Source organism: Zonotrichia albicollis, chromosome 20, assembly GCF_047830755.1.
Source record: "Zonotrichia albicollis isolate bZonAlb1 chromosome 20, bZonAlb1.hap1, whole genome shotgun sequence".
Lineage (NCBI taxonomy): Eukaryota > Metazoa > Chordata > Aves > Passeriformes > Passerellidae > Zonotrichia > Zonotrichia albicollis.
Genome location: NC_133838.1, coordinates 5,011,091 through 5,020,452, shown reverse-complemented (window position 1 = coordinate 5,020,452; position 9,362 = coordinate 5,011,091). Strand labels below are relative to the sequence as shown.

Here is a 9,362-nt window from a genome sequence, read left to right as displayed (position 1 = left end):
CTCTGCAAACAGAACTGCAACGGACTGAACATGAACGGGAGAGAAAGCAGTAAGTCTGAGAGTTTTATTTGCTATCAAATACATCCCACACACCCTGCCCCACACAATCCCCGTCCAATCGCTCCTACGCTCCCATCCCATCCTATCGCTCCCAAATTGGGATCCCATTTCTCCCATCTCCTTCCAACCCCATCTCACCCTGGTACCTGTGGAATGGAGTGAGTTTGGCATAGGATTGAGATTTTGAGGTGGGAACAAGCAATTTGAGGTAGGATTGAGCCCTTTTGTGTTAAGATTGACCTGTTTTCAGTATGATTTGAGTGGTTTTGAGGTGAAAGATTGATCCCTCTTCACTTTTGGACTGCAAAGAGATGGAAAAGACAAGAAAATTAAGGCCAAACCAAAAGAATAAGAAGCCAGGTGTGTTCCCAACATGGATCACAGGGAAAGTGGGTCACCAGGGCTGTGCCCCAAGTGCCTCCTCCAGTGGGGGATGGAGCTGGAGCAGAGCACGAAGCTCTTCCTGCACTCAGGGCACTAGCAGGGCTTCCCTTATCGGTGGCTGTATTGGTGTCGGGTCAAATTGAGAGCTCTGTGAGAAGCTCTTCCCACATTCTCTACACTTGTAGGGTCTCTCCCCTGTGTGGATGCGCCGGTGGGTGATGAGTTGGCAGTTGTACTTAAATCCCTTCCCACACTCAGGGCAGAAGAGGGCCCTCTCCTCTGCGTGACTCAGATTGTGCAGGAGGAGATGGGAGTTGAACCAAAATCTATTCCCACACTCGGAACACTCGTAAGGCCTCTCCCTAGTGTGGATCTTTTGGTGCCTGATCAGGGTGTCATGGTCCCTAAAGCTCTTCCCACATTCCCCATACTCGTAGGGTCGTTCCCCAGTGTGGATCCTCTGGTGCTTGATCAGGTCAGAGCTCCCGCTGAAGCTCTTCCCACACTCCCCACACTCATGGGGCTGTTCCCCAGTGTGGGTTCTCTGGTGGCTGATCAGGCTGGAGCTCTGCCTGAAGCTCTGTCCACACTCCCTACACTCGTAGGGCCTCTCCCCAGTGTGGGTCCTCTGGTGGCTGGTCAGGTGGGAGCTCCGGCTGAAGCTCATCCCACACTCCCCACACTCGAACGGCCATTCCCCAGTGTGGGTCCTCTGGTGCTCGATGAGCTTATAGTTCCACCTGAAGCTCTTCCCACACTCCACACATGTGTGGGGCTTCTCCCCATCATGGAGCTGTTCATGGAGCACCAGCTCAGAGCTCTGGCTTGATCTCTGGCCACCTTCCCAGCCCAGGCTGGCTCTTTCCTCCTCAGATCCCTGCCAGCTGCATTTGCAGCCCCTCCTCGTGCGGCATCTCCGGCGCTTTTCCTCCCCGTTGGCTTCCTGCGCCATGGAGCCGCTCAAAATGGCTTCTTCCACCAGGTTCTGCTGCGGGCATTTGTTCCCCCTGCTCTCCATGCTCAGCTCCTGCTCTCCTCCTCCCCCCCTCCTGGGGGAGGAAGGACAAGGACAGGATGGGATTTGCGTCTGTGCCACAGGCAAGGGCAAGGAGATTCCCCGCAGGGCTGAGCTGCAGCCAGGGCCATACTGGGCTGGGCTACGGAGCAGCACAGAGGGGAAAGGGGCACTGACTTCCTCCTCACCTGCTTCAGTGTCCCAGGGCATCTTCCTCACAGACTCCCAGGGGTTGGCAATGGGAAATCCTGGTTTGGGGAAAACAAGGGATGAGCATATTGAGTTTGAAGGTCCCTCTGCCCAAGTCCATCTCTACCAGTCACCGGCCATCTGTACTTCACAAAAACCTTCCAAACACCCAGATTCAGCCCTGGAAAAGCCTCCCAGGAGTTCCCTGTCCCTGGTCCCTCCCTTTGGGTGTTCAAGGGTTCCCCCCGTCCCAGCTGCAGGGGGTCACACTTAGATTGGGGGTCCCCCTTCTCCTCGGTGCCCGCCCTGCCAAGGCTGCTGGCAGTCCCAGCGATCCCAAAAGCTCCCCCCTCTTCGCTCTCCCCATTTCGGGATGCCGGGGCTGTTTGGGCTCCCGGGCTCCCTTCTCCCCTCATTCTCTGCTCGGGGCTGCAGCGGCTCCAAGGAGTCCCCCCTGCCCCTCTCCAGGCTCTTGAGGCTCCCGCCCATGGCGGCGCTCCCCCCTCTCTGGGCTCCCCACTTTGGGCTCCTGCGGCACACAGGGCTCTGCTCCTCCAGGCTGCCTCTGCCGGCAGCCGCCACCAGCACCCGCCGATGTCCCCCCAAGGGGCCTTTTCCGCTCAGCCTTGGACTGCTTCATTCTCCAAACATCCCCCAAAAAACCCAACTGGGAGCAACTGGGAGTGTCTGGGAACATGCTGGAGGGAACTGGGCTATACTGGGACATACTGGGAGGGTGTAATGGGAGGGACTGGAACAAATGAGGGTGAAAGAGAGCAACTGGAACCATGTGGAGCACAACTGGCTCTTACTGGCAGGGACTGGGAGCACAGTGGGGCCATCTTTGGATCATACTGGAAGGGACTGGACTAATATAAGAAAACCCTCAAAAACTCCAGAGATACACCAAAAATCCCAGTGGAACTCACCAAAATTTTATAAAACTCCCAAAAATTTCAATAAATTCCCCCCCAAAACCCCCACAACCCCAACAAAACACCCCAAATCCAAAACCCCCCAAATCAACAAAACCCCCCAAAATCACATAAGCATCTCTAAACCCAATAATTCTCCCAAAAACCCCCAATAATTCCCCTTAAATTCCTAACAAAATCCCCCAAAGCCCAAAAAAGCCACCCTGAAATTCTCAAACAGCCTCGCAAAACCCCAAAATCCCCACAAATCCCCCCAGAACCTGCCAGACTCAGTGGGGCTGTCCTGGATCAGGGGGCACCGGCCGGTGGAACAGCAGCCACTTCAGGGGGCCCTCAGAGCTTTTTGGGGAGGGGGCACCATGGGAGACCCTCCAAAAACGGGTGGGGGGGGGGGGAGGAACCCCTGCGGTGCCCCCTCCCCCTGAAACCCCCAGACCTTGGTTCAGGGTGGGCCTGGGACCCCCCGGGACCCCCAATTCTCCCCCGAGACCTCTCCAGGAACCCCAAACCCCCCAGAGTCCCCCAGGGTTGGCCTAGAATCACCCTGGACCCCCAAACCCTCCCCAAGACCCCCAAAACTCCCCAGGACTCTCAGACCCCCCCATTTCCCTCCAAAATTCACCCCAGAGCTACCTGAAACCCCCCTGTGAAAAATGCATGTATTTTATGATTGGCTTTTTGCAAATATTAAAATGAATATTATATGTGTTGTGTTAGAAAGAAATGCTGTATTAATTCTCTTAAGTACTATGTTAAATATAGTTTTAGGTTATAAAAATTGTTAAAACAGAAACTATGCTATGTAAGATGCTTTGTTTAACAGAAAGGGCTTGCAGCGAGATAGCAGCCACAGGACACCTAAATCTTTCAGAGAAAGGGAATTTATTGCCTTCTTATCAGAAGAAATGAACTTCTTCCCACCTTGGAGGCGCTGTTAGGATTAGAAGGAAGAAGCTGACACTGACCAGACAGAATCCTGTGTTTGAATGGAATTTATGCATCATGTATGAAGTGTATGAATATGCAACGGGCTATTGTTCTTAATGGTTAGTCCTTTGTTAGCAGGGGTCTTTTTTGGGCTCGTGATGCCCAGAAAAAGGTACCCGGACGTCCATAATTCTTTGTTTTTATTATCTCGTATTGTCCTAATTCAATTTGTCCAAATTGCTATTACTCTAATTGTGTTACTATTTTTATAACCATATTTTTTACTTTTAAATTTTGAAAACAACCGATTGGCGTTCTTCACAATTTGGTAGCAGAGGATGGTTGCTAACACCTCGCTGCCTGTGCTTTAGGAGAGTCAGAGTGGGGAAGGCACGCCCTGCCCTATTTGGCAGCCTCGCTTTGTTTCCCCTGAAGTGACCGACAGACGCAGGTTACGATCTGTGGACAAAAGGAGGCAATATAACAGAGAGAAGGAAAAAAAAGGCTCCCTACAACTGCGGTAATTGGTCCCCTAAGTGTAGTAGTGCGCACGAAGAACCCGGGAAGGAAAAAGGATTGGTAAGTATTTCTCGGGCGGGGGGCAGGTACAGGGAGGGGATGAATGTGTGTGAATGAGAGGCAGGCTGGTTGTCCCAGACCTGCCAAGTGAGTGAGGAGTCTCCCATGCTGCGTTTTCCTCTTTTCGCGAGAAAAACGGCCAGTAAAGAGACAAAGCGAGTGATAAGAGAGTGAAAGAACCCCCCGGGGTGACTGGGACTGGGTCTCAGGGAGGGGTTGGACCCCTCGGAGGTAGGGAGCAAGGTTTCCTCACCCAATCCACTAGGAAACGGGACAGGAGGGGCCCCTAAAACCTGCTGGGTTGAGGGATTTATATTCTAAGAGCATCCAAGAGCAGGGTTGAGCAGAATTCTGTCGGAGTGAGGATATGCCCAAGAACACTCAGGGTGGGACAACACAACTAGATTGAGGGATTAAAATTTTACCCAACAGCATCCGGGGTTGGACAACACAGCTAGACTGAGGGAAAAATTTTTGCCCAACAAGATCCAGGGTTGAACAACACAGCCAGATTGAGGGATAAAAAATGCCCAAGAACATCCAGGGTTGGACAACACAGCAAAACAAATTAAATGCCCAAGAGCATCTGTAGTTGTACCACACCGCTGGGTTGAGGGACAGAAAATGCCCAAGAGCATCTGGGGTTGAACAACACAGCTGAATTTAGGGAAAAATACCCAAGAGCATCTGGGGTTGGACAACATGGCAGGACTGAGGGAATAATTGCCCCAGAGCATTTTGGCTTGGATAACACAGCTGGGTTGAGGGATATCCAATAGCACTGAGACTGGCCAGTAACACCTAAACTTGTAATAGGTGATGTGAAAGTAAAAGGTACCTTATTGTTGTTTTGTGGTGTGTGTGAGTGAGACCCACACAAAGTCAGCCTCAACTTCCCAGGCAGGTGGGAAGGGGGAGGCAGTGGAAAGAGGAGTGAGTGACCTGCACACCAGGCTGTAGCTCCCGGGTAGGTGGGGGCTTCTGGGCCGAAGAGGAGTGAGTGACCTGCGAACCAAGCTGGCGTTCCCTGGGTGTGTGAGGGGGCCGTAGCTGAAGAGTGTGAAGGACATGCAGACAGCCTCACAGGGGAACGGACGCCAGAGGCAGCAGAGTCAGGCCCTTCTCGGGGGCCTGGTGACACTGAGACCTGGAGGTCAACCCCAGAGCGAAAGAGGGGGCCACAAGGACCTGTGATTTTCTAGCAATAAGGATCCACTTTCTGTCTTGAGAGTGTGAAGGAATATGTGAAAGTGAATGAGAAATAAAAGTGAGTGAATGTAGATGAATGAAAGTATAGGTAATGTCGATTGTGCATTTTAAGCCTTACCATATCTCCTTGGAGGGAGGTGGATTGTATTGACAAGCAGTGTGAGAAAAAGGGGTTTTTTTGGGTGTAAGTAGTTGAAAGAAAAGTGGTATTTAAGTTGTTAGTAAAAAGTTGTCGTGGGGTGACAGCCTTCAGCCTTTATCCCCATATCGTGTGTTGTGTCTGGCAGCTGTGCCTTCCACCCCCCCCCCCCGGCCGTCTTGCTGTGGCCGGATGGGGAAGGGGGGGGGGGGGTGTGGGGTGTGCCCAGGCACTTTTGCTTTGGGCTTTTGCTGCTTGGCTTGGCTAGCCGCTTGCTTGCTTGCTTGCTTGCTTTCTGCTTTTTTTTTTGCGCTGGTTTTTTTTCTTTTTTTCCCTTTTCTTTTGTTCTCTCTTTCTTACCCTCCCCTGAAGATACTGGACCGGCTCCGGATCTGGCCTGAGAGCTCCAGGACACCCGAAGCCTGCGACAGAAGCTCGGCGCCCTCACAACACAGTCTGGTCCCTTTTCTTTTCTTGTGTTGGGGAGTGTTCTTTTTGTTATTTGTAAATAAATAGGTTTTGTTTTCCACTTTGCTCCTCCGAGGAATTCCTTCCCGAACCTGGTGTTGGAGGAGGGGTGGTTGGAGGTTTGTTTTGTTTTGGGGGGGGCTCCCTTTTTGAGATTTCCCCCTAATTTGTCCTAAACTAGGACAGTATACTTTTTGGTGCGTTGGCCGGGAAAGTCGGAGGCCAAAAAGAGTGGAAAAAAAACCTATAACAATAATATTTTGGTTTTGGTTGTTTTGTGGGCATATTGGTGATTCATAATGTCATTTGGAGTGGAAGCTTGCCGGTTTTTCTGGTCCCTAGGGGCTTTTGAAGTTTTAATACCTTTGTGGTCCCTAGGGTTATTTCCTTACCCCAAAATAGCTCTGATGTTGTCCCTAATAAGTAGCTTTTGTAAGCGGGGGGCACTAACCAGAATAATCATTGTGCTGGCCTTATGTGTGATGATGTGTCGGATAACAATGCTGGACTTTATTTCAGGAATGTATGGATTGTTGTCATGGCTGTGTACTCAGTTTGTTTGGGGAGAAGAAGAGGAAGGGGCTTTTCAGCCTTTGTCTTCCTTCTTCTCCTACAAATTGTTGACATCTCTATTAGAAAATACTGACTTTCCCCTGAGTTTGAAAGAAACCATCTTTCTGGCATTTAATTTATTAAGCCTTGTCTATACTGTCTGGAGTGTATATAAAATGAAAGCTGAGATTTCTAGAGGGGTTAGAGAGACTCCTGATTCAGGAGTAAAACAAAGCAGGAAAAATCTTGACTGGAGTGGGAAATGGGAGGATATGGGCCAGACTTTAAAGGAATTTTCTGATCCTATAGACTGGGACTTTCCATCTGATCAAATTCAGAATCCAGTCGAGCTGGCAAAGTATTTGAGGGAGAAGTGCCATGGTAATACTAAGGAAGAAAGGATTACTGCAGTGAGCTGGGCCTTGGAGTTTGTTTACCGTACTCTGCTAGATACTGTGGAGCAGCAGATAGCAGAAAGGGAACAGGGAGATAAGTTAGTTACTATCCCAGTGACCCAGGCTGCAGCTAACATCCCAGGCTCCAGGCTAGCAGCTGAATCAGACAATAGGCCCCAAACCATGGCTGTTGCAGCTAATACAAGAGGTGGAAAGTGTAAAGGCAAGACCGATCGGAAGGTGGAGGATGATGACGATGATGCAGAAGAAGGACCCTCACCAAAATCAGAGGCCACATCAAGGGGCACAGAATCTGGAGCCAATATTGACTCCTTTTCTCTGAAGGACCTCAGAGGCCTAAGAAAGGATTACAGCCGACAACCTGACGAATCTATTATTAGTTGGTTAGTCCGCCTTTGGGATGCTGCAGGGGAGGTTACGATTTTGGATGGTACTGAAGTGAGGCATTTGGGATCCCTGTCACATGATCCTGCCATCGATCAAGGTGTGATGAGGGGGGCTAACCCTCACAGCCTCTGGGAACGGGTCCTAAGAAGCGTAGCAGAACGGTACCTGTGTACGGATGATCTCTATATGCAGCAGACACGGTGGAAGACCATAGAACAGGGGATCCAACGCCTGAGAGAGATGGCGGTCATAGAGCTCATTTTCTCAGATGACACAACAACTAGGAATCCGGACCTGGTACCATGCACTCCGATAATGTGGAGGAAACTTGTGCGACTTGGGCCACCTGAATACGCTTCTGCCCTAGCAATAATGAAGCGAGATGATACATATGAGACTGTGCTCGATATGGCAAAGAAGCTTCGAGCGTACGCAGATGCTGTGCATGGCCCAACTCATGCCAGAATTGCAGCAGTGGAAACCCGACTGCAGAAACTAGAAGACAAAATAGAGGAGAATCATAAGAAACTCCGGGAAGAGATTAAGGAGGACCTTATTCAAATCTCAGCCGTACAAATTAGAAGCCCTGGTGTCCAACGCCGGCGCTCCTTTGATGGGGAGAGAAGGTACATCCCACGGGCTGAGTTATGGTTTTTCCTGCGTGAGTCTGGAGAAGACATGAGGAGATGGGATGGAAAACCCACCGCTGTTTTGGCACAACGGGTGCGTGATTTGAAGAAAAGAGAAAGTATAACCAAAAAGATAGCAGCTCCGGTCGCTCGTAGCCGAGATGTTAAGTATGACGATGACGATGACATGTCCGATCCCCTTGAAGGAACTTCCAAGGCATATGCCCAAGGAAAGAAGGACAATCTGGCTTAGAGGGGCCCTGCCTCCAGCCAGGAAGAGGCACGGGAGAACCGGGTTTTTTGGAAGGTGTGGATCAGATGGCCTGGCACATCAGAGCCACAAGACTATGAAGCATTGGTTGACACTGGATCACAATGTACCTTAATGCCATCGGAACACATGGGGACAGAACCTGTTTCCATTGCTGGAGTGACGGGGGGATCACAACAGTTGACTTTGTTGGAAGCTGAGGTGAGCTTGACTGGGAAGGAGTGGCAGGAACATCCGATTGTGACTGGTCCAGAGGCTCCGTGTATTTTGGGCATAGACTTCCTCCGGAATGGCTACTACAAAGATCCTAAGGGATTCAGGTGGGCTTTTGGAATAGCTGCAGTGGAGATAGAGGGTATTAAACAATTGAATACCTTGTCTGGACTATCAGAGAACCCATCTGCAGTAGGACTCTTGAAGGTAGAGGAGCAGCGAGTGCCAATTGCCACCTCAACAGTGCATCGCAGGCAGTACCGGACGAATCGAGATGCCGTGATCCCCATCCACAAGATGATTCGAGAGCTGGAGAGCCAAGGGGTGGTCAGTAAAACCCACTCACCCTTTAACAGCCCTATCTGGCCCGTGCAAAAATCTGACGGAGAATGGAGATTGACTGTAGACTATCGTGCCTTGAATGAAGTGACTCCACCACTGAGTGCGGCTGTACCGGACATACTGGAACTGCAGTACGAGCTGGAGTCCAAGGCAGCAAAGTGGTACGCGACCATTGATATAGCTAACGCGTTTTTCTCCATCCCTCTGGCAGCAGAATGCAGGCCTCAGTTTGCTTTTACATGGAGGGGAGTGCAGTATACCTGGAACCGATTGCCCCAGGGGTGGAAACACAGTCCTACCATCTGTCATGGACTGATCCAGGCTGCACTAGAAGAGGGTGAGGCTCCAGAACATTTACAATATATTGATGATATCATTGTTTGGGGGAACACGGCAATAGAAGTGTTCGAAAAAGGAGAGAAGATAATTCATATTCTCCTGGACGCCGGATTTGCCATTAAGAAGAGCAAAGTCAAGGGACCTGCCCGAGAAATTCAGTTCTTGGGGGTGAAGTGGCAAGATGGACGGCGTCAGATTCCTGCGGATGTTATTAACAAAATCACTGCTATGTCCCCACCAACTGATAAGAAGGAGACACAAGCTTTCTTAGGTGCTATAGGTTTCTGGAGGATGCACATCCCTGAGTA

The 9,362-nt window shown here is 50.6% G+C and overlaps 1 protein-coding gene across 1 annotated transcript in view; it reads right to left on the bottom strand.

Moving 5' to 3' along the window:
• Nucleotides 1-350: 350 nt before the first annotated feature.
• LOC141731344 (uncharacterized) overlaps nucleotides 351-9,362 on the bottom strand; it is a 204,839-nt gene continuing 195,827 nt past the window's right edge. The window contains exons 9-10 of the mRNA XM_074555964.1: nucleotides 781-1,242; nucleotides 351-361 (exon numbers count right to left, since the gene is read on the bottom strand). Of these exons, the coding sequence (XP_074412065.1) occupies nucleotides 351-361; nucleotides 781-1,242 (473 nt within the window). The remainder of the gene's footprint in view (nucleotides 362-780; nucleotides 1,243-9,362) is intronic.